The 24,065-nt window shown below is 44.1% G+C and overlaps 1 protein-coding gene across 1 annotated transcript in view; it reads right to left on the bottom strand.

Moving 5' to 3' along the window:
- Window positions 1–3,530: 3,530 nt before the first annotated feature.
- Window positions 3,531–24,065, bottom strand: part of LOC111951420 (putative helicase mov-10-B.1) — a 32,358-nt gene continuing 11,823 nt past the window's right edge. The window contains 13 exon segments of the mRNA XM_023969496.2: window positions 3,531–4,219; window positions 4,322–4,440; window positions 6,735–6,823; window positions 8,393–8,518; window positions 12,991–13,013; window positions 13,016–13,061; window positions 15,646–15,837; window positions 16,038–16,155; window positions 17,456–17,561; window positions 17,706–17,804; window positions 18,237–18,334; window positions 19,591–19,688; window positions 19,783–19,979. Coding sequence (XP_023825264.1) covers window positions 4,158–4,219; window positions 4,322–4,440; window positions 6,735–6,823; window positions 8,393–8,518; window positions 12,991–13,013; window positions 13,016–13,061; window positions 15,646–15,837; window positions 16,038–16,155; window positions 17,456–17,561; window positions 17,706–17,804; window positions 18,237–18,334; window positions 19,591–19,688; window positions 19,783–19,979 — 1,373 coding nt within the window. The 3' untranslated portion in view covers window positions 3,531–4,157.

A 24,065-nucleotide genomic window follows, 5' to 3' on the forward strand; every position in this document is an offset into this window, starting at 1 on the left:
TTGATTTTCATGCTCATCTAACCATTCAGTGACCGCTTGTGGATGGGGGAATTATCATCCAATGGGTGCATAGCCATGGTAGCCAAAATAATGGCCTGCCTATAATGACCCTAAGCATGATGAGATGTTAATTTCTTAATTAACTCAGGGACCACACCTGTGTAGAAGCACCTGCTTTCAATACACTTTCTATCCCTTATTTACTCAAGTGTTTTCATTATTTTGGCAGTTACCTGTACATACCAGCACTTCCAACTGGGGAAAAAAATGGTTGAAATCAACATTGTTTCCACGTCATTTCAACATCAAAAAATGTAATGTCATGACATTGAATCAACGTTGAAAACTGATTGGATTTGCAAAAAGTCACCCAACTTTTAACCTAAATCCAATAACATGGTGACATTTGTTGTTGATTTCACGTTGAATTCACATTAGTTGACAACTCAACATAATGTAAATCAAAACTAGACATTGAAATGAGGTCTAATCCCAGTGGGTTCCTTCCAACATAGAAACTATGGATTTCAGTTTTACTGTAACTACCTGACATCTTTACACCACAGTATTTCCCCTCAATTGGTGAATTAGCAAGTCCTTGATCTCACAAGGTATTTGGAATTATATTTTTTGTCAATTATTGACCAAATTCATATTGGTTTTATATGTTAGAATATAACATACGTAACACATGATGGATATGCTGAAGTAAATTCTATTTGATAATTTTTCTTTGTTCAACTGATGTAAAATCCAACATACATKACCAAAAGTATGTGGACACCTGCTTATTGAACATCTCATGGTATAACAGCCTTCACTCTTCTTAGAAGGCTTTCCACTACATGTTGGAACATTGCTGCGGGGACTTGCTTCCATTCAGCCACAAGAWYAYTAGTGAGGTTGGGCACTGATGTTGGACGATTACGCCTGGCTCGCAGTCGGCGTTCCAATTCATCCCAAAGGTGTTCGATGGAGTTGAGTCAGGGCTCTGTGCAGGCCAGTCAAGTTCTTCCACACCGATCTCGACAAACCATTTCATTTCGGTATGGACTTCACTTTGTGCACGAGAGCATTGTCATGCTGAAACAGGAAAGGGCCGTCCYCAAAATGTTGGAAGCACAGAATCGTATAGAATGTCATTGTGTGCTGTAGCGTTAAGATTTCCCTTCACTGGAACTAAGGGGTCTAGCCTGAACCATGAAAAACAGCCCCAGACCACTATCACATTACACCATTCCTCTACACTACTCTATAGGCTGGTTCCCTAGCCTCACACTAACCCTAGCAGATACATTTACATTTCCTGCCGTTGTGCCCTTGAGCAAGGCACTTAACCCACCACAATTGCTCTCCATTCAGGGGTACTGCACTGCAGATAACCCTTTGCCTCTCAACATGTGTGTTCGTGTATCTGGGGGTGTTGGGAAAGGCAGAAGACAAAATGACCATTCTATCCAATGGACAACAAAGTTGGATTGTAATCTATTCTGGTTTCCCAGACTCACATTAACCCTCCTCCTGGATTATTAAACCTAGTCCAGGACTACGGAGCAGTTTAAACCTAGTCCAGAGGGCCGTATGTCTCAAGCGTCTCAGAATAGAAGGGCTGATTTAGGATCAGTKTAGCCTTTTACATCATAATGAATAAAATGACATGGACCGAGGGAACCTGATTCCRKATCAGCACTCCTAYCCTGAGATGCTTGATACATACGGATCCTGGACTCAGAAATACCCATCAGGCTCTGCTGCTTTACTTCTTTTCAAGATCAACTGGGTCATATTCATTAGGRCACAACATAGCAAAATGTTATGAAAATGGAAACGAGTGTTTCTTATTAGACAAGTTYAGGTAGCCCCTCCCTGTTTGATGATTATTAATCATCTTGACAAATTAAAAATGTTAAAGTATTTTAAAATGGTATTGGCTTGCTGATTCCCTCTAATTGAAGAGATGTGGTAATAAATAGCTTCTAGCAGTGGAACTTTGCAGATAGAAATGTCATGAATAGAGCAACATTTGTGCCATACTGAACGCACCACGGAAGGAGAGAGAAACATTTTAACAAGTTAAAWKMMTAATWRSYWATTAKKMWTTTAATAGGATCTCTGTGGTTAAAATCTTGACAATAGATCAGACATATAATGATTTATTCCAGTTTATCTTTGATTACATCAACAAGGTCAGACACACCGGCAGAGAAATAGTTTGATGAATTTATCAGAAACTGAACCTCTAGCGAACAGTAGAGGAGCAGCAGCACAGGATTTTAAAGGCAGGACCTCANAGGCACTTAACCCACCACAATTGCTCTCCATTCAGGGGTACTGCACTGCAGATAACCCTTTGCCTCTCAACATGTGTGTTCGTGTATCTGGGGGTGTTGGGAAAGGCAGAAGACAAAATGACCATTCTATCCAATGGACAACAAAGTTGGATTGTAATCTATTCTGGTTTCCCAGACTCACATTAACCCTCCTCCTGGATTATTAAACCTAGTCCAGGACTACGGAGCAGTTTAAACCTAGTCCAGAGGGCCGTATGTCTCAAGCGTCTCAGAATAGAAGGGCTGATTTAGGATCAGTKTAGCCTTTTACATCATAATGAATAAAATGACATGGACCGAGGGAACCTGATTCCRKATCAGCACTCCTAYCCTGAGATGCTTGATACATACGGATCCTGGACTCAGAAATACCCATCAGGCTCTGCTGCTTTACTTCTTTTCAAGATCAACTGGGTCATATTCATTAGGRCACAACATAGCAAAATGTTATGAAAATGGAAACGAGTGTTTCTTATTAGACAAGTTYAGGTAGCCCCTCCCTGTTTGATGATTATTAATCATCTTGACAAATTAAAAATGTTAAAGTATTTTAAAATGGTATTGGCTTGCTGATTCCCTCTAATTGAAGAGATGTGGTAATAAATAGCTTCTAGCAGTGGAACTTTGCAGATAGAAATGTCATGAATAGAGCAACATTTGTGCCATACTGAACGCACCACGGAAGGAGAGAGAAACATTTTAACAAGTTAAAWKMMTAATWRSYWATTAKKMWTTTAATAGGATCTCTGTGGTTAAAATCTTGACAATAGATCAGACATATAATGATTTATTCCAGTTTATCTTTGATTACATCAACAAGGTCAGACACACCGGCAGAGAAATAGTTTGATGAATTTATCAGRAACTGAACCTCTAGCGAACAGTAGAGGAGCAGCAGCACAGGATTTTAAAGGCAGGACCTCAACAGACATACAGCCATCCATGAGATKAACTCTCTAGGTGTAATTTGAAGGAAGTWGCTAACTMGCGTCCATTGCATTAACACAAGTTAGCAATCGCTCGTGAAACTACCTTATGCTTCCTTCAAACTGCACGCAGAGACATACAAATGGTATCCATGAGTTCATTGGACTCKGAGTAAGTAGAAAAAARGRTTGCAAAAATCACGCACTRTCCCTTTAAAATGTCAAGCTTAATTGCCAAAATSACTTTAAGAAGACATCCTCCGGTGATAAAAAAAATAAAAAAGGTTCCTGTTGAAAAGCAATATCCCAAGTATAAATACAGAGACTGGAGTAGGCCTTTAAAGGTATCTCAGGTTTCTGATTGAGCCGCGAACGCAGGAACATTTCCATTAAAGGCTGCATAGCCGACAAAGGGCGATGGGATTCTGGTCTCAGTCCGTGTCATACKAATAAAACTAACACCAGCATAGATGGAGGGTACAAAGTCATTTTATAAATTAATTCACTATCCTAGAGGACTGGTYCTGATAGATCTCATAGGAAGTTCACCTGGTATGGAATAGGAAAATGTTGGTCCTTGTTTTGAAATTATACAATAACATTGGCCTGGTACCAAATGTTACTTAGTGCAGTAGTACTAGGGCAGGCGCTTTCAAAGTGGGACAGTGGGCCTCCATTCAGAGAACATCAAGACAACCGTGCCCCAAAAGCTGGGACACCTCTTTTTTAAAACGTCTTTATTCATTATTAGAGAACTGAATACAATTTGATTTGGAATTCCTTACATGAAACTCTGGCAGAAGCGTGCCTCACACTTTGAAAACCTCTGTACTAGGGATGTAGGAAGAATTGATTCCTGATCAGTACGGTCRTTGGGTCTCCTGTACGATGTGCGTGTCTCTCACTGCTCGTTCCTCCACTCYGGTTCGATCTGCTGCTGAACCTCACTCTCCTCTGTCTCCACTGGATGTGTGAGWGTGAGAGACAAACAGTTAACTTCCAAAATKAAACATTTATTTTATATTTTTGAACAGTTTGAAGTGTACGTTTGTCTGTGTGTGTTACCGTGGGGATCAGCCTGTAAACAGAGGGCAGCTAGGCGTTCCACCACCTCCTCCTCTCCCTCAGCCTGGGAGGAGTCAAACCCTGTCTTCCCCCCCGCCAGGGAACAGAACTGGAGGAAACTGGAGGGGGAGAGAAGGGGGAGTGAGAGAGGGGTTAAGGGTTTCTTTAGTTGATTAATTCGTACAGTTTAAGAATGTGAAATGTCAGAATAATAGTAGAGAGAATGATTTATTTCAGCTTTTATTTCTTTCATCACTTTCCCAGTGGGTCAGAAGTTTACATACATTCAATTAGTATTTGTAGCATTGCCTTTAAATTTGTTTAACCTGGGTAAAATGTTTCAGGTAGCCTTCCACAAGCTTCCCACAATAAGTTGGGTGAATTTTGGCCCATTCCTCCTGACAGAACTGGTGTAACTGAGTCAGGTTTGTAGGCCTCATTGCTCGCACGTGCTTTTTCAGTTCTGCCCACAAATGTTCTATAGGATGAGGTCAGGGCTTTGATGGCCACTCTAATACCTTGACTTTGTTGTCCTTAAGCCATTTTGCCACAATTTGGAAGTATGCTTGGGGTCATTGTCCATTAGGAAGACCCATTTGCGACAAGCTTTAACTTCTGACTGATGTCTTGAGATGTTGCTTCAAAATATCCACATAATTTACCCTCCTCATGATGCCATCTATTTTGTGAAGTGCACCAGTCCCTTCTGCAGAAAGCACCCCCACAACATGATGCTGCCACCCCCGTGCTTCATGGTTGGAATAGTGTTCTTGGCTTGCAAGCCCCCCCCCCTTTTTCCTCCAAACAGAACGATGGTCATTATGACCAAACAATTCTATTTTTGTTTCATCAGACCAGAGGACACTTCTCCAAAAAGTACATCTTTGTCCCCATGTGTCTGGCTTTTTTATGGCGGTTTTGGAGCAGGGCTTCTTCCTTGCTGAGCGACCTTTCAGGTTATGTCGATATAGGACTCGTTTATATAGATACTTTTGTACCTGTTTTTTCCAGCATCTTCACAAGGTCCTTTGCTGTTGTTCTGGGATTGATTTGCACTTTTCGCACCAAGGTACGTTCATCTCTAGGAGACAGAACGTGTCTCCTTCCTGAGCGTATGACGGCTGCGTGGTCCCATGGTGTTTATACTTGCATACTGTTGTGTTTACAGATGAAATTGGTACCTTCTGCGTTTGGAAATTGCTCCCAAGGATGAACCAGACTTGTGGAGGTCTACACATTTTTTTCTGAGATCTTTGGCTGATTTCTTTTGATTTCCCCAGATGTCAAGCAAAGAGACACTGAGTTTGAAGGTAGGCATTGAAATACATCCACAGGTACACCTCCAATTGACTCAAATTATGTCAATTAGCCTATCAGAAGCTTCTAAAGCCATGACATAATTTTCTGAAATTTTCCAAGCTGTTTAAAAAGGCACAGTCAACTTAGTGCGTCTAAACTTCTGACCCATGGAATTACTTGTGTCATGCACAAAGTAGATGTCCTAACCGACTTGCCAAAACTATAGTTTGTTAACAAGACATTTGTGGAGTGGTTGAAAAACGAGTTTTAATCAGTCCAACCTAAGTGTATGTAAACTTCCGACTTCAACTGTATTTTATATTCGTTCTTCAAAGTAGCCACCCTTTGCCTTGATGACCGCTTTGCACACTCTTGGTAATTCTTATTTACAATGACGGCCTACCCCGGCCAACATTGGGCCAATTGTGTGCCGCCCTATGGGACTCCAAATCACAACCGATGTGATACAGCCTGGATTCGAACCAGGGACTGTAGTGACGCCTCTTGCACCGAGATGCAGTGCCTTAGAACACTGCGCCACCTAGAACACTGCGCCACCTGAGCAACAGGACCTTCATTGCACAACAGTGTGTTTTATTCAATTATTTGGTGACGTGAATATATTTAGTATAGTCTTATCTAAAAAGGATAGCTTTTTAGTTTCACTATTTTTATTTAGAAATTCACTGAAGAATATGGTCCTCCACTTTTTCCTCTGAAGAGCCTCCACTGGTACTACCTTCCCCAGGTGGGGTCTCCTCTCAGCACTAAGGGTTAGGGTCAGTGCCCAGGTGCGGTCCCTCTCAGCATTAAGGTTAGGGGTCAGGACATACCTGCCCCATGTGGGGTCTCCTCTCAACCCTAAGGGATTATTTTATTTAACTAGGCAAGTCAGTTAAGAACAAAATTCTTATTTTACAATGACGGCCTACCCCAGCCAAACCCTCCCCTAACCCGGATGACGCTGGGCCAGTTGAGCGCCGCCCTATGGGACTCCCGATCACGTCCGGTTGTGATACAGCCCGGGATCAAGCCAGTGTCTGTAGTGACGCCTCTAGCACTGAGATGCAGTGCCTTAGACCGCTGCGCCACTCGGGTTAGGGTCAGTACGTACCTGCCCCAGGTGGGGTCTCCTCGCAGCACTAAGGGGTTTCCCACCACGATCAGCAGGGCTTTGGCTCTGGTCACCGCCACGTTGAACCTCTGGACACATAGAGAGCAGGTGGTCAGCACTGTCACTGTGGTGTGTGTGTAGATCAAACTGTTTATGCACAAAAGTATATTCTTAGTGAACGCTGTGTGTTCATATTCAGTCAATTTTAGGTCCTGCAGGCTGTCCACATAATAATGCCATGAAAGTGCATTCTAATAATGTAAAAGGCCCTTAGTTGATACTAAAAGGTTGTGTTCTATACCAATTTGAAGCAAGAAAAGTTATTTGTTTGATAAGATTACAGATTTTCTCAAGGGATCCCATATAGGRTCCAAACTCCAAATTTGGGAACCACTGGTGTTGATACGTGTGTGTGTGTGCTGTTTGTGCAGTACAGTATACTGTGACACTGCCACATATAACAGTGCACAAATCAAGTKATATTATGAAAAATCACCATCGGGAAATGATATGAAATAATTCTCTGCCCTATGTTTAAATAATTAAATTTTGTATGAAAGATAGATGTGGCCTAAAATGAGCACTACCGCTTTAAGAAGTTCGCCCTGAAAATGTATTATACACACAAAAGTATGTGTGAAAGAAATTTGTGGATTCGGCTTGTTCAGCCACACGTGTTGCTGACAGGTGTGTAAAATCGAGGCCACAGCCATTCAATCTCCATAGACAAACATTGTCAGTAGAATGGCCCATACTGAAGAGCTCAGTGACTTTCAATGTGGCACCTTCATAGGATGCCCCTTTCCAACAAGTCAGTTCGTCAAATTTCTGCCCTGCTAGAGCTGCCCCGTTAACTGTAAGTGCTGTAACTGTGAAGTGGAAACGTCTAGAAGTAACAACGGCTCAGTCACGAAGGGGTAGGCCACACAAGCTCACAGAACTGGACCGCCGAGTGCTGAAGCACATGTTTAAAGTACATTTTTACACACTGTGAAATGAATGGCGTCACATGATCAATGGCTTTGTCCATTCATATATACAGTCATTGGTSTCAATAGACTAAACCTTAACTTAACCAAAACAAAAAGGTCAAGTTGCAACATCCATTTTCGGACTTATGAATGATATCTACCCATTGATTCTTAAAGAATATCATTTTAAAAATGCCTCATGAGCCTAGTTCAATTGCGTACCCCATCAGAAACCAAAACATAAGCTCGTTTTACTCCAATGTTTGTAAACAATGCAAATATAAACAAACACTGTATAGCCTCAAAACACGGTTCAAACTATAATTTTGATATAATGGCTGGTCAGTCCTTGCATCCATAGCTTTGTCTATGAATTTGAGCATGGTTAAATGTATCCAGGCCCATCCTGACCGCTTTTTTATTGATTCAATTGAGGATTCTTTAAGGGTACTGGCTGACTGAAAATGTTCATGGAATATTTGCGTTTGTGAAAACTATGCGTTGAATTACATTACTTGTAGATTGATTTTATTTATTTTTGCTGAAGCATATTTTTGTCGAGAAAAGTGTTTGTCGGGTTTATTAAAATACATATTACTCAATTGACAAATCACCTACTGCGTTCCTGTTGTTTTTTCTTGCTAGAAGTCCTCTTAAATTGTATATTAAGTGTGTATATGTATGTACCTTCTCATTCTTGACGAAACCAAGGCTGAAGTGTTGGTCTGTCTGGACGTACTTGGCGCTGCTGCGGACCGTCGAGACCAGGATCACCCTCCTCTCCTGACCCTGGAACTCCTCCACTGACCCCACCTAACAGACACGCACACATAGTTTAGCTCCGTACACAGCCCCGCACACACATGCCCCACAATACGCATGGAAGGTGCATCACAATAGCTCATCGTAAACAACATGTTATTGACATGGCAGCACTACCGTAGCTAGCAGAAGAGAGTGTAGGGGASATTGTTACCAAACTGTAAACCACTTTAGCTAGCTGTTAGCTAAACATCCTGGCTAACTGTGGGGTGAAACAATTGACTTATTTACTGTTAATTAGCCACYGCAAATATCTGTAGCCCTTTACACTCACAACCCATATACAGGTTKAAAATGGCAGACTTGGYCACTGMTAAGTGCCTAAATTGGAACACAGTAAGATGCAATACATTATGTCAGACCTCAGGGTCTCCGCTTTAAAGCGCTCTATGGGATTCAACTGACAGACGCTCTAAATGTGAGCACCAAGCACAACCACAAAATGCCCCAATCTCTAATGCAACTTTTTTGTTGTCTGAGAAAGGGGAATGCTGTAATTCAAGAGCACTTGATGTGTTCTGAAAGATGAGACATTGAGGATGATAATGAACACCACTTTTGATGTCAAACAAGCAMACCACACACCCCTGAGTACAAACGTGCACTTCACCTTTCCATACTTATAAAACTCACGTCATCTACAGGATCAACATTTAGGATCGCTATGTTTGATTTACAGTTACAAGGATGACATGACGTCATTTGTCGTGTCGTGAAGTAAATTGGCAGCGGAACACGCGCCTGAATGCTCTTGTGAATCCATTCTAAGCGCAGAAAAAATGTTATCTGTTTCTCTGAAGTGCCTTGTGAAAGCCTAGCACTGTAAGATGGTATTTTATAAATTAGCTAGTCATGTTGGCAATAGAATAAGCGTTCAAATGATGACCACCTGACCCAGATTGCGATTTATAAATGGAACGTTTTTGGATTGCGTAAACAGTATTTGTGTGATGAGGACGCAGGGTGGTGTTCCAAACAAACAAATACTTGTGTGCCGTCTTAATAAGTACCTCAACGGCACAGCTAGGAGAGCTCAAAAAAGCACCTAATAGTTGAAGTCTCTTCCCTTGAATCATAAAAGTGCATTGAAATTATTTAGTAACTGTCCACACTTTGGAGAGGTGTAGCCACTTGAAGACACCAGGTAAACATCTTATTCAAACCCCTTGTCATTTTTTTTGAATATTCTTATTATGTTACCGAATGTATCCAGATTATTTCACTGAATTTGTTAGGCAAATGCTGCGAAAAGTACAGTAAATGTAAATTGCACATAAAATCAACAGTGTAATTTTTAGATTCAGTCCTGTGTCAGGTTGTCCTCACCTTTGGTCTTATAATTTCCCCATAATCTCCAAAGTGTTCCCTTTATATTGCTACACTTTACATGTACATTTTAGTCATTTAGCAGACCCTTTTTATCCAGAGTGACTTACAGTGCATTCATTTTAAGATAGCTATGTGGGACAACCACATATCAGTCATAGTAAGTACATTTTCCCTCAATAAAGTAACTGTCAGCAAAGACAGAGCTTGTAAAGGGGGGGGGGGAAGTAAAGTGCGAGTGTTAGTGTAGAGGGAGGCGGGCGGGAGGAGGTGCTGTGAGATTATTTAAGATACTCTTTGAAGAGGTAGAGTTTCAGATGTTTTCAGAAGATGAGCAGGGACTCTGCTGTCCTAGCTTCAAGGGAAAACTGGTTCCACCATTGGGGTGCCAGAACAGAGAAGAGCTTGGACTGGGCTGAGCGGAAGCGGCCCTCCTGTAGGGGTGGGAGGGCAAGATACCAGAGGTGGCAGAACGGAGTACTCGGATTGGGGTGTAGGGTTTGAGCATAGCCTGAAGGTAGGGAGGGGCAGTTCCTCTTGCTGCTCTGTAGGCAAGTATCATGGTMTTGTASTGGATGCGAGCTTCGACTGGAAGCCAGTGGAATGTGCGGAGGAGCGGGGTGAACTTGGGAAGGTTTGATGGCACAAGCGGGGAGCCCAGCCAAGAGTGAGTTGCAGTAGTCCAGACAGGAGATGACAAGTACCTGGATTAGGACCTGCGTCGCGTCCTGGGTGAGGTGGGGTCGTACTCTACGGATGTTGTAGAGCACGAACCTGCAGGAGCGAGTCGCTGCAGTGATGTTTGCATCGAACGACAGGGAATAGTCCAGGGTCACGCCAAGGTTCTTTGCACTCTACGAGGGGGACACTGGAGTTGTCAATCGTGATTTAGAGTTCTTGGAGTGTGCAGGCCTTTCCTCAGGAGGAAGAGCAACTCAGTCTTGTCGAGGTGGAGCTTGAGGTGTTGGGCAGATATTCAAGCTGAGATACTGTATCTGCCAGGCATGCACAGATGCATGTCGCCACCTCGGTGTCAGAAGGAGGGGGGGGGGGATATGAGTGTTATCCGCATAGCAATGATAGGAGAGACCATGTGAGGATATGATGGAGCCGAGTGACTTGGTGTATAGAGAGAAGAGGAGAGGGCCTAGAACTGAGCTCTGGGGGACACCAGTAGTGATAGTACGTGGTACAGACACCGATTCTCTCCACGTCAACTGGTAGGAGCGGCCTGCCAGGTAGGATGCAATCCAAGGGTGTGCAGAGACGCCCAGACCTGAGAGGGTGGAGAGGAGAATCTGATGGTTCACGGTGTCAAAGGCAGCAGATCTAGAAGGATGAGAACCAAGGAGAGAGAGTCCRCTTTGGCAGTGCGGCGAGCCTCCGTGACAGAGGAGAGCAACCTCGGTTGAGTGACCCGTCTTGAAGCCTGACTGGTTAGGGTCAAGAAGATCATTCTGATAGAGATAGCGAAAGAGTCAGATGGGACGCAGCCAATTGTTAAGGGATGAGTTGATGAGGGAAGTGAGGTCTCCAGAGATGGGGTCGACTAGGCAGGTTGTTGGGCTGCTGTACCTCACTAGACTGGGCAGATGTCGTAAAACGTATTCAATTGGTTGACAAAGTGGTTCACAGAGGGGGGGGCCCCTCTGGGGATTAAGGAGGGAGGAGAAGGTGGAAAAGAGTTTCCTAGGGTTATAGGCAGAAGCTTGAAATTCAGTTTTAGAAAATGGCTTTAGCCGCTGATACAGAGGAAGAGAAGGTATAGAGGAGGGAGTGAAAGGATGATAGGTCCTCTGGAAGTTTAGTTTTCCTCCTGTTCTGTAAGCATGCAATGAGTCACTCAGCCATTGAGCAGGAGGAGTCGAGCCGGACAGGAGGAAAGGGGACTGTCATAGGAAGCGGAAAGAGGAGAGTAGGGTCGAAGAGGCAGAATCAGGAAACAGGATGGAGAAGAGGAGAAGAGGAGAGAGCAGTGGGGGCGAGAGAGAGCGACAGCGCATGAGCATCTGGCAGTGGCTGAATGGGTAGAGTTGGCGGAGAGGGGGACAGAAAAGGAAACAGAGTAGTGATCAGAAACCTGGTGGGGGGTATGCATATACTTCTCATATTTATTCTGTTTGAACCATTTCAATTTTGCCCTACCAATAAGGACCGATTACCACAATTGTAAATGGTTAAAGAATAACAGAGTGGTGGCGCAGTGGTCTAGGCACTGCATCGCAGTGCTAGCTGCGCCACCAGAGTCTCTGGGTTCGCGTCCAGCTCTGTCGCAGCCGGCCGTGACCGGGAGTCCTGGGGCGATGCACAATTGGCATAGCGTCGTCCCGGGTTAGGGGGGGTTTGGCCGGTAGGGATATCCTTGTCTCATCGCGCTCCAGCGACTCCTGTGGCGGCCGGGCGCAGTGCGCGCTACACCAAGGGGGCCAGGTACACGGTGTTTCCTCCGACACATTGGTGCGGCTGGCTTCCGGGTTGGAGGCGCGCTGTGTTAAGAAAGCAGTGCGGCTTGGTTGGTTGTGCTTCGGAGGACGCATGGTTTCGACCTTCGTCTCTCCCGAGCCCGTACGGGAGTTGTAGCGAGTGAGACAAGATAGTAATTACTAGCGATTGGATACCACGAAAATTGGGGAGAAATGGGATTTAAAAAAAGATTAAAAAAAAAAAAAATAGAGTGACAGAGATTCAGCAGTGGGAAGAGAGACAGAGAGAGAAAGAGATTGGACAATTCCACAGAGTTTTCTGTGTATATCAAACAAAAAAAAACTATGATTGCAAAGGTAAAACAAACCATACACATTTTTCACAAGGACTACATTTGACCAATTTCCACAGAACATTTTACAGAAACACATTTACTTGAAAATCAGAATGACGGTTTGGCTGTTGGTGCCGTCATTCTTCTACCAAACTTGCATCTGCACTGTTTTTCAAGTAAATGTGGGTTTGTTTAACTTTGCAATTATTGGTTTTTGTTTGGCATTCAGTTTAAAAATGAACAATCTAAGTCTCAGCATCACTCTTACTGTGGAATTGGCCAGAGAGGAGACAGACAGAGAGGAGAGAGACAGACAGAAGAGAAAGAGATCGAGACAGACAGAAAGAAAGAAGAGATGATTTAGTAATGTCTCTCCTACCTTCAGGTCTTTGATGCTGGTGATTTGAAGTCTTTCTCCAGCGTCTTCAAAGCTTTACGGATCTTCTCCACCTTCACACAGAAACAAACAAACATTCTATATGAGCTACGGCAGGGCTTTACAACTGCTGCCTCTGTAGCCGTCAAATCCTTGTTACCCCATCATTATTCCTCAATTCCACTCAAAACACATTGGAGGAGAGGATCTGCGTCCCTTCCTCTGCACCGCCTCCTCCAATTGTGTTTTGAAAGATGCAGCCCAGTGGTCCTGTACGGTAAAGTTGCACTATGAAGAAATTACTCCGCATTTCCTGGTTGCTAAAATTCTAAATACACTGCTCAAAAAATAAGGAACACTTAAACAACACAATGTAACTCCAAGTCAATCACACTTCTGTGAAATCAAACTGTCCACTAGAAGCAACCACTGACTTGACAATAAATTTCACATGCTGTTGTGCAAATGGAATAGACCAAAAGGTGGAAATTATAGGCAATTAGCAAGACACCCCCAATAAAGGAGTGGTCTGCAGGTGGTGACCCACAGACCACTTCTCAGTTCCTATGCTTCCTGGCTGATGTTTTGGTCACTTTGAATGCTGGCGGTGCTTTCACTCTAGTGGTAGCATGAGACGGAGTCACAACCCACACAAGTGGCTCAGGTAGTGCAGCTCATCCAGGATGGCCATCAATGCGAGCCTGTGGCAAGAAGGTTTGCTGTGTCTGTCAGCGTAGTGTCCAGAGCATGGAGGCGCTACCAAGAGAAGGCCAAGCGATACATCAGGAGACGTGGAGGAGGCCGTAGCGAGGGCAACAACCAGCAGCAGGACCGCTACCTGGGTCAAATGATCACAAACGGTGAGCAAAAATCCCAGAACCACACGGGGGGACCTAGTGAATGACCCAGAGACTGGGACCAAAGTAACAAAGCCTACCATCAGTAACACACTACGCAGCCGGGACTCAAATCCTGCAGTGCCAGACGTGTCCCCCTGCTTAAGCCAGTACATGTCCAGGCCCGTCTGAAGTTTGCTAGAGAGCATTGGATGATCCAGAAGAAGATTGGGAGAATGTCATATGGTCAGATGAAACCAAAATAGAACTTTTTGGTAAAAACCAACTCTGTGTTTTGGAGGACAAAGAATGCTGAGTTGCATCCAAAGACACCATACCTACTGTGAAGCATGGGGGTGGAAACATAGCTTTGGGCTGTTTTTCTGCAAAGGGACCAGGACGACTGATCCGTGTAAAGGAAAGAATGAATGGGGCCATGTATCGTGAGATTTTGAGTGAAAACCTCCTTCCATCAGCAAGGGCATGAAGATGAAAGTGGCTGGTCTTTCAGCATGACAATGATCCCAAACACACCGCCCGGGCAACGAAAGAGTGGCTTCGTAAGAAGCATTTCAAGGTCCTGGAGTGGCCAGCCAGTCTCCAGATCTCAACCCCATAGAAAATCTTTGGAGGGAGTTGAAAGTCCGTGTTGCCCAGCAACAGCCCCAAAACATCACTGCTCTAGAGGAGATCTGCATGGAGGAATGGGCCAAAATACCAGCAACAGTGTGTGAAAACCTTGTGAAGACTTACAGAAAACGTTTGACCTCTGTCATTGCCAACAAAGGGTATATAACAAGTATTGAGATATAAAATATTTGTTATACAAAAGTTTTCCACCATAATTTGAAAAATTATTAAAAATCCTACAATGTGATTTTCTGGATTTTTTTTCTCATTTTGTCTGTCATAGTTTAAGTGTACCTATGATAAATTACAGGCCTCTCTCATCTTTTTAAGTGGAGAACTTGCACAATTGGTGCTGACTAATACTTTTTTGCCCCACTGTATACAAAAAAATATAAACGCAACATGTAAAGTCATGCCCATGTTTCATGAGCTGCAATAAAAGATTGCGAAAATCTTCCATACCACAAAAATAGTATTTCGCCAATTTTGTGCACAATTTGCGTCGTGTGGGCGAGCGGTTTGCTGATGTCAACATGTGAACAGAGTGCCCCATGGTATGGGCATTCATAAGCTACAGACAACAATGCAATTTGAATGCACAGAAGTACCGTGACTAGATCCTGAGCTCATTGTCGTGCCATTCATCCACCGCCATCACCTCGTGTTTCAGCAAGATAATGCACGGCCCCATGTTGCAAGGATCTGTACACAATTCCCGAAAGCTGAAAATGTCCCAGTTCTTCCAYGGCCTTCATACTCACCAGACATGTCACCCATTGAGCATGTTTGGGATGCTCTGGATCGACGTGTATGACCGAGTGTTCCAATTCCYGCCAATATCCAGCAACTTCGCACAGCCATTGTGGAGTGGGACAACATTCCACAGGCCACAATCAACAGCCTGATCATCTCTATGCGAGGGAGATGTGTCGCTCTGCATGAGGCAAATGGTGGTCACACCAGATACGGACWATTTTTCTGACAAACACCCCTACCTTATTTTTAAGGTATCTGTGACCAACAGATGCATATGTATTCAGTCATGTGATATCCATAGATTAGGGCCTAATGAATTTATTTAAATTGACTGATTTCCTTTTATGAACCGTAACTCAGTAAAATCTTTGAAATTGTTGCATGTTGTGTTTATATTTTTATTCAGTATAAWATATCCTGTAGGGTGTAGTCCCACCTGTTTTCTATAGGGGGCGATGATACCGATGTCTTTGGGTGAGATTGTGGCGAGGCCCCTCTTGCCCTGCCCCTGCAGCAGCTTCTTGAGGTAATCCATCAGCACCTCGATCTCCGCCACGTTAAAGAAAGACGGACTGGTAGCCTCCCGCTCATCACGACCAGCTACACCATGGAACACCACCGGGAAATTCTGGAGGATAAACCAATGCTTAGCAGGCTATTAAGATTAAATTCATTGAATTGAATCAAGTCTTTTTTTGGCCCACAAGATGTCCATTTCATCCCAGAGGATGACACATGTAAACACATTTCCAAAGTGGTCCTCGATGGTGCTCCTTGTTGGTTTAAATGTGTGTTTGTCTGTGTAGTGTGTATACAGTGTGTGTGTACCTTCTGAGGCAGGTGTTCCCAGTTGCAGTAGGAGTTCCGGATCATCTCGTTAGCAAACACCAGCAGCTCCTCCTCATAGAACAACTCGTTAGGCACCTTCAGGATAGAGGGATGAGACCTGGAGAGGGAGGGAGATAATGAAAGGAAACACCGTTTCAATTAGGGATGGTTAACAAAAAATATATTTTACTGGTCATGCTTATYGGTCTATAGGTTAATTAGCATMATTTTGTGTTATTAAATTGCCGTGTGTTYCGTTAGTCGTCATGYATGTTATTTATCACGCACACAGCATACAAAACCTAGTTTGAGGAGCGGAATAGCCTATCACCTGTCAGACAGCAGCTCCTCAAACTGCTTATACTGGAGTGAAACGTTCCTTTGTAAACCCAGTCATTGCGCAACAAATAACAATTCTCAAAGCAGTAAAAACCGTGTTGACGGCCACGATTATTAAAAAAAAAAAAAATTCTCAATCTCAACTCGTTATTAAAACGTGCTTCCCATTCGCCATTCGAGTGCGTAGGCTATAACATTAGATAGTTAGTCGAGAGAGTCTTACCTTTGCCTCGATTCGGCATTCTTGTCCAGAGCATCATGGCATTTGTAGTTCTTTATGATAGCCACATTAGCAGATAATTACCGTTTMATTTTGGGGGGAGGGGAGGGGTAAATAGGCTAATATATTGAGAAGTCACCTTGTCCTAGAGAGATTTACACGGTTGTCAAAATGTCACGCCAGGGTAGGCCTACACGAAACACAGCCCATATTTTAAGTGTTTCTAAAATCCCCTATGTGAAAAATGAATGTTGGAAAAACTATTGGAACCATTTCCTTGTTTGACTGCTAGTTTTTATGGGTATTATGACTCATACTGTGGTACTCTATTGGTTTTCATATGAACTTTCTTTCATTGTCCAGAAGCCAAAATGCCCAATCCTACACATATTAGCAACACATCCTACTTGTTGCTATTAGATATGTTTCTAAAGGACATTTTCATCTCTGTCACATATGGAAACGCTCGCATTAGGTGTGCTGTTTAGAATGGTGTTTTCCCCCGAAATTCCATTTTGGCAAAATGTTTGAAAATGATGTTTATTAGCTGCTTCATGACAAGAGTTGCCTGTTCAATAATAGGCTATAGCCTTTTGACTGTAAGACTATATTATTGCATGTTTCCATTAAGCTCTTCATGAAAAATGTCAGTTTCTTGTATGCGCGGATAGCATTTTTTGTTGGTCACGTCATTTCACCGTTTTGAAAAAATGTAACCGTTTGTTGACCGGTTAATCAAGGTCGGTTAGTCGGCAGGAAAATTGACCGAAATTTGCATCCCTAGTTCCCACGCTTGTCCTTCTCTCAAAGTGCTCGTGCTGGCCTCATTAAACCAGCCTGATCAGGAGAGCTTACATACCTGTAGTTTCTCAGTAGTTTGGTGACGTAGCAGTTGTTGAACGCTCCATTCTCCTCCTTCTGATACAGAGACACATCCTTCATCAGCCTCTCCAACAGAGACACACCTAAGAGATAGATAGGGAGAGAGAGAGTCCTCAGAATCACAGCGGCCTCTACAAGCTGCTCTTCTATGTCAAAGGAKTTTCAAGGAGTAGGGAGAGGAAGAAGAATTTGGAGGAGGAAGTAGAGGAAAAAGAAGAGGAACTGACCCATGCCGTGTTTCAGAGCCAGAGGAGACCTGAGGATGGGTCCCAGCTGTTTAGGGTCTCCAGCTAGAACCACCTGACCTGTCTCTGGTTGGAGCAGCCCTACACACACACAAATTATTGGGCTTGTTTGACATTGCAGCCGACAGTGCAGGTGACTGTCGACTGACTGATCTACAAATCACCTTCCATCATAAATAACTAATCATTATTATTTGTAGATCAGTCAGTCACAATTTAGCCATGATACATTTAAGCAATAAGGCAATAGGGGGTGTGGTATTTGGCCAATATGCCACGGCTAAGGGTTTATCTTAAGCACAACACAACGMCAAGTGCCTGGACACAGCCATTATTGGCCATATACCACAAACCCAGAGGTGCCTTATTGCTATTATAAACTGGTTACCAACGTAATTAGAACGTTAAAAATAAGTGTTACACGGTCTGATATACCACAGCTTTCAGCCAATCAACATTAAGGGCTCAAACCCCCCCCCCCTCTTTTCATCCCTTCTTCTATCCCTCTCTCACCAGCCAGTGGTATGATGGTCTCCGTTTCAACAGCGTGTCCCGCCTCGTCAACAAACACATGACTGAAATGACCCGGAGGAACACCACCTGTCACCAACCTGGAGAACACACACGAGACAGACAGAGAGGACAAAAGTTAGCTTAGCATTAGTGTCTCGCTATGGGGATTCCTAGTATTAGAAAAGTCAACAATAAAGGCTTGCGGTCCTCTTTTTCTTTTTTAATTCGTCTTGCGCTTTTGGCAGTAGGTGCACTTGATTCAGAAGCCGTGCGTGCCGGGTAGGCAAAGTGTTCCCATGTTGAACCATTTAATTTGCCTGAAGTGACAAATTCTGCCTACCGGGCGGACCTGGAGCTCTGGCTAAATCATGTGCGTCTACTGTGCTAGCCAGTCGGGATAGCTCAAATCACTGTKCCTAGTACAACTTCCACGACCCCACAGCAAAATCTGATACTAGCCTACGTGAGATTTCATAATACAGCAAAGAGCTTCAGTTTTTTGAGTGAGTTACTGTTTCAGTTTTTATTGAGCACTGTCAACTGTTTTTATTCAACACTTACAAAAAAGTAAATGCGCTTGTCCCTACTTCCACTCGTGCTGCAGCTGCAATTAATTATCACCTAAGATGTAGCGATAGGCCTGCATTTGTATAATTAGCAGCTCGTTGTGTCTATTTTAATATCAAGGAATATTTCACTTTTTCTGGTCATAGGAACATGAATTTGTACGAGGCAGAAATATTTGCGGTGCCATCAGGTGGCAGACTGTCTGCCCCTCTCTCTGGTCAGTCTCACCGGAGGAAAGGAGAGAGCAGGGACCGTGAGAGGCAGACAGTCTGCTGCTCTCTCCTTTCCKCCGCTGAGACTGACCATCAGATGCAGGTACCATCAGTCCAGTAAAATAAAAAAGCGAATCATTTCAATTTATGCTCAGCTGTTCCTCGCAAGTGATACAACAACTGATCTATTTTGTTAATCAAAGCTCGAGTTCTGAAATATAATATGGTCTGAGAAGAACAATATTGGCAGGCCAAGCATATAGCCAATATGCTGTGATGATGTATTAGGCTCATTCCTACAGAACTGTTTTTATTAGGTTAATGTTGCATATGCTTACATTTAAGTCATGTTTAAAAATAAAAATCTGAACAGTAGATCTTGGCTTGCTTTCTGACTGCGAAAGTGATCTTGACTCAKAAAAGGTTGGTTACCACTGGTCTATGGGGAACTCAGGTGTTAGCGGCTAGTGACTATCCTTACTGTTCGGCATGGTGGTGATTAGGATCTTGCGTTACCCTAGTGTAGCATTTTCCTATGGGGATCTCCAGTGTTAGCGACTAGCGGCTATCCTTACCGTCCGGCAGTGATTAGGGTGGTGACCACGATGCTGTACTTCATCAGTTCCTCTTTACAGGGAAACACAAAGCAATCCTGACCCAGGTTACAGCAGTCCTGWAGAGAAACAYGCACACACACACACGAGAGAGGTGTTACACACACACAGAATACAAACCTCACACTGACGTACACACTCACTCACACACACCCGTATATCATTGGGCACATCTTCAGGGTTACGGGATGCGGCGTACATCCGGAACAGCTTCCTGTGTTCCAGGTGTTCTAGAAGCTTCAGAGCCAGCAGGTCTGCCGCGCTATTGGACGGAGCGCACGCCAGGATGTGGGCGTGACTCTGTGTCTTCAGCACCTGTTTGATGGCTTCAACCACTGTCACAGTCTTACCTGGGGGGAACAAACACACACRGCGTTAGTAAGTAAGTCGGAACTGCTCATAAGGCATGAGACCATCAMCTGTTTCTGTAGCGTGAGGCAGCTTGATGTACAATKACACCCCCTGGACAGGAAGCAAGCCGCTGCGATAGCTAGTCTATCTCCTTAATCTAACCTTAATGCTGAGTGCCAAGCAGAGACGCATCGGGTCCCATTTTTACAGTCTTTGGTATGACTCGGCCGGGGATCAAACACCCAACCTTTCAATCTCAGGGCAGACACTAACCACAAGGCAAAAATAAAATATACTGAACAAAAATATAAATGGCAACATGAAACCATTTCATAGATTTTACTGAGTTACAGTTCATTGAAGGAAAATCAGTCAATTGAAATAAATTCCTTAGGTCCTAATCTATGGATTTCACATGACTGGACAGGGGCATGTGTGGGCCTGGGAGACATGGGTGGGCATAGGCCCACCAACTGGGGAACCAGGCCCAGCCAATCARAATGAGTTTTTCCCCACAAAAGGGCTTTATTACAGAGAAATASACCTCAACACCTCCCTGCCCACCTCCTCAGATGATCCTGCAGGTGAAGAAGCTGGATGTGGAGGCCCTGGGCTGGCGTGGTTACACGTGATCTGCAGTTGTGAGACCAGTTGGACGTACTGCCAAATTCTCTAAAACAACTTGAGTGGCTATGTAAGATGAAACATTCAATTCTCTAGCAACAGCTCTGGTGTACATCCTGAGTCAGATGCCAATTTTGGTAATTACTTCCCTCCAAAAACTAACTTTGAAAAGACATTTGTGGGGCCCCTTTTGTTTAAAACTGTGGTGTGAAACAAACTGCATAAATTTTTTAAAAAGTGGCCTTTTATTGTCCCCAGCACAGGTGCAATTGTATATGATCATGTTGTTCAATCAGCTTCTTGATATGCTACACCTGTCAGGTGGATTGACTTTCTTGGCAAAGGAGAAATGCTCACTAACAGGGATGTAAACAAATTTGTGCACAAAATTTGAGAGAAATACGCTTTTTGTGCATATGGAACATTTTTAGGATCTTTTAGTTCAGCTCATGAAACATGGGACAAACACTGTGTTACGTTTATATTTTTGTTTAGTATAAAAGATGGCGATGCTGAGGGCGCACGTTTTGCTGGTTCCTGCTTGACTTTGCTTTTTTTATGGTTATTTTTGCGTTAATTATTACTTTACCCCAACCAAAAGGCCTGGATGAATGGCGATATCTGTACAATGCTGAAAGCCTGTACTGCAGCATTGAATGTCAGTAGAATGAACCCTGATGAGGTGGCGTGCGACGCGCACAAGGCAAGCAGGTACGAGCTCTGCAAATCCATTGATGATGCAAAAAGACAATACAGACTCAAACTTGAATTTATTTCCGACAACGCAGACTTGCGTCGCATGTGGCAAGGACTACAGACTACAAAGGAAAATCCAGCTAGGCGTTATGCATCGAAGCCTACCTCCCGCACGAGCTTAACACATTCTATGCTCGCTTCGAGGCAGACAACACTGAGCCATCCATGAAGACTCTCGCTGCTCTGGACGACCAGGGGCTTTCTGTCTCTGAGGCTGACGCGAGGAATACTATTAAGACAGTGAATCCTCACAAAGCTGTCGGCCCAGATGGCATCTCTGGTCGTATCCCCAAGAGTGTGTGCTGACCAGCTGGAGGGCGTCCACGGAACATGCCATTTCCATCGCTATTCACATGGCCGTAACACATCTATCTGGACCAGAGGAACATCTTTGTGAGAATGCTGTTCATTGACTACAGTTCAGCATTCAACACTATTGTTCCCTCCAAGCTCGACACCAAGCTCAGAGCCCTGGGTCTGGACACAACCCTCTGCACCTGGATCCTGGACTTCCTGAYGGACAGACCACAGGCTGTGAGGATTGGCAACAACMCCTCCTCCACACTGACTCTGAACCCAGGGGCCCTGCCCATGGGTGTGCCCTCAGTCCTCTACTGTACTCCCTGTTCACCCACGACTGCGTGGCTTTGCACGACACCAACTCYATCRTCAAGTTTGCTGACGACACCACGGTTGTAGGCCTGATATCCAAAAACAACGACGAGTCAGCCTATAGGAGGAGGTAAGTGRACTGCCATGGTGATGTCATGACAACAACCTCTCCCTCTATGTCAGCAAAACAAAGGAATTGGTTGTTGACTTCAGGAAGCAGAGGGAACATTCCCCGATCCACATCAATTGGACTGCAATAGAGAGAGTCACWTGTTTTAAGTTCACAGAGGTCTCGTCATGGACAACACCACCACCCTTGTCAAGAGGGCGCAACAGTGTCTCTAATTCCTAAGGAGGCAGACCGGTTGCATCACGGCCTGGTACAAGAACTGCTCCATCCACAAGGCCCTCCAGCRRGTGGTGAAGACRGCCCAGTACATCACTGGGACYGTGCTCCCACCCATCCAGGACATCTACTCAACACGGTGCTTGAGGAAGGCACGCAGCATCATCGCCCCAACACACACCCCAGCTGTTCTCTTCATTACCGTCAACAGCCATCAGACTGCTGGACACTTGAACTGGACTGACCACCTGTTCGGATTCTCCACACCTTAGCACACACATATATACATTCATTCTACTCACACGCCACAACCAGACTTTTATTATACTGCTCTATTTATACATTTGCCCCCCATCCTCCCCTTCCCCAATATACATGTAAATATTGGACAATAAATTGTGCCTTCCTGTATTATCCTTATGCTAAAATGTATTATTCTATTCTACAGACTATGTTCATATTCTTATCTTTTATCCTTGACTTTCACATTTTGTTACGTCGTTATTCTAAGAGTATTAATAATTTTTTTTCTACATCAATTCTACAACACAAAAGCCCCATCAATGACAAGGCAAGAACTGGAGTTTTTTCTAACTTGCTATTTATTAAAAGAAAAAACCCTGAAATATCACAATTTAAGATAAGTATTAGACTGTTTACTTAGCTATTTGTTGAAGCACTTTGGAGTAGGATACAGCGTTGAGTTTCTTTGGTATGAGGCTACAAGCTTGGCACACCTGAAGTTGGGAGTTTCTCACCATTCTTCTCTTGCGCATCCTCTAAGCTCTGTCAGGTCTGGATGGGGAGCACTGCTGCGCAGCTAATTCGTAAGGTTCTTTCGCAGAGATGTTCTGATCGGCGTCAAGTCCGGGCTCTGCCGAGCCACCAAGGATGATTCAGAAGACTTATTGTCCCCCGGGAAGCCACATCATGCATTGTCTTGCGGCTGTGTGCTTAGGGTTCGTTGTCTTTTGAAGGTGATTACACCCCGCTAGTCTAATATCCTGAGGTCTTCTGGCAGGACGGTTTTATCAAGGCTCCTCTCTGTACCTTTGCCTGATCCTGACTAGTCTCTAGTCCTGCGCGGAAAAAAATCCTCACAGCATGATGCTTTACACCACCCATGCTTACCGTAGGATGGTGCCAGGTTTTCATTCAGATGTTTGACATTTGCACTTCAGGCGCAAGAGAGTTCAATCTGGTTTCTCAGACGAGAGATTGATTTTCATGGTCTGAGAGTCTTTAGGGTGCCTTTTGGCAAACTCAAGGTGGGTTTGTCTATGTGCTTCTTACTGAGAGAGGGCTTCCATCTGGTCACTCTACCATAAAGGCCTGATTGGTGGAGTGCTGCAGAGATGGTTGTCTTTCTGTAGGTTCTCCATCTCATCACACAGGAACTCTAGAGCTCTGTTAGCATCACCTCCCTGGCCAAAGCCCTTCTCCCCTGAATGCTCAGTTTGGTCCAGGGGGCCAGTCTAGGAGTCTTGGTGGTTCCAAACTTCTTCCATTTAAGAAGATGGAGGCCACTGTGTTCTTGGGGACCTTCATGCTGCAGACTTTTTTGGTACCCTTCCCCAGATTCTGTGCTCACAACACATCCTGTCTCAGAGCACTATGGACAATTCCTTCAACCTCATGGCTTGGTTTTTGCTCTGACATGCTCTGTCAACTGTGGGACCTTATATGACAGGTGTGTGCCTTTCAAAATCATGTACAATCAATTGAATTTTACCCAGGTTGGATCCAT

Source organism: Salvelinus sp. IW2-2015, linkage group LG24 (genome assembly GCF_002910315.2).
Source record: "Salvelinus sp. IW2-2015 linkage group LG24, ASM291031v2, whole genome shotgun sequence".
In the NCBI taxonomy this organism is placed as follows: Eukaryota; Metazoa; Chordata; class Actinopteri; order Salmoniformes; family Salmonidae; genus Salvelinus; species Salvelinus sp. IW2-2015.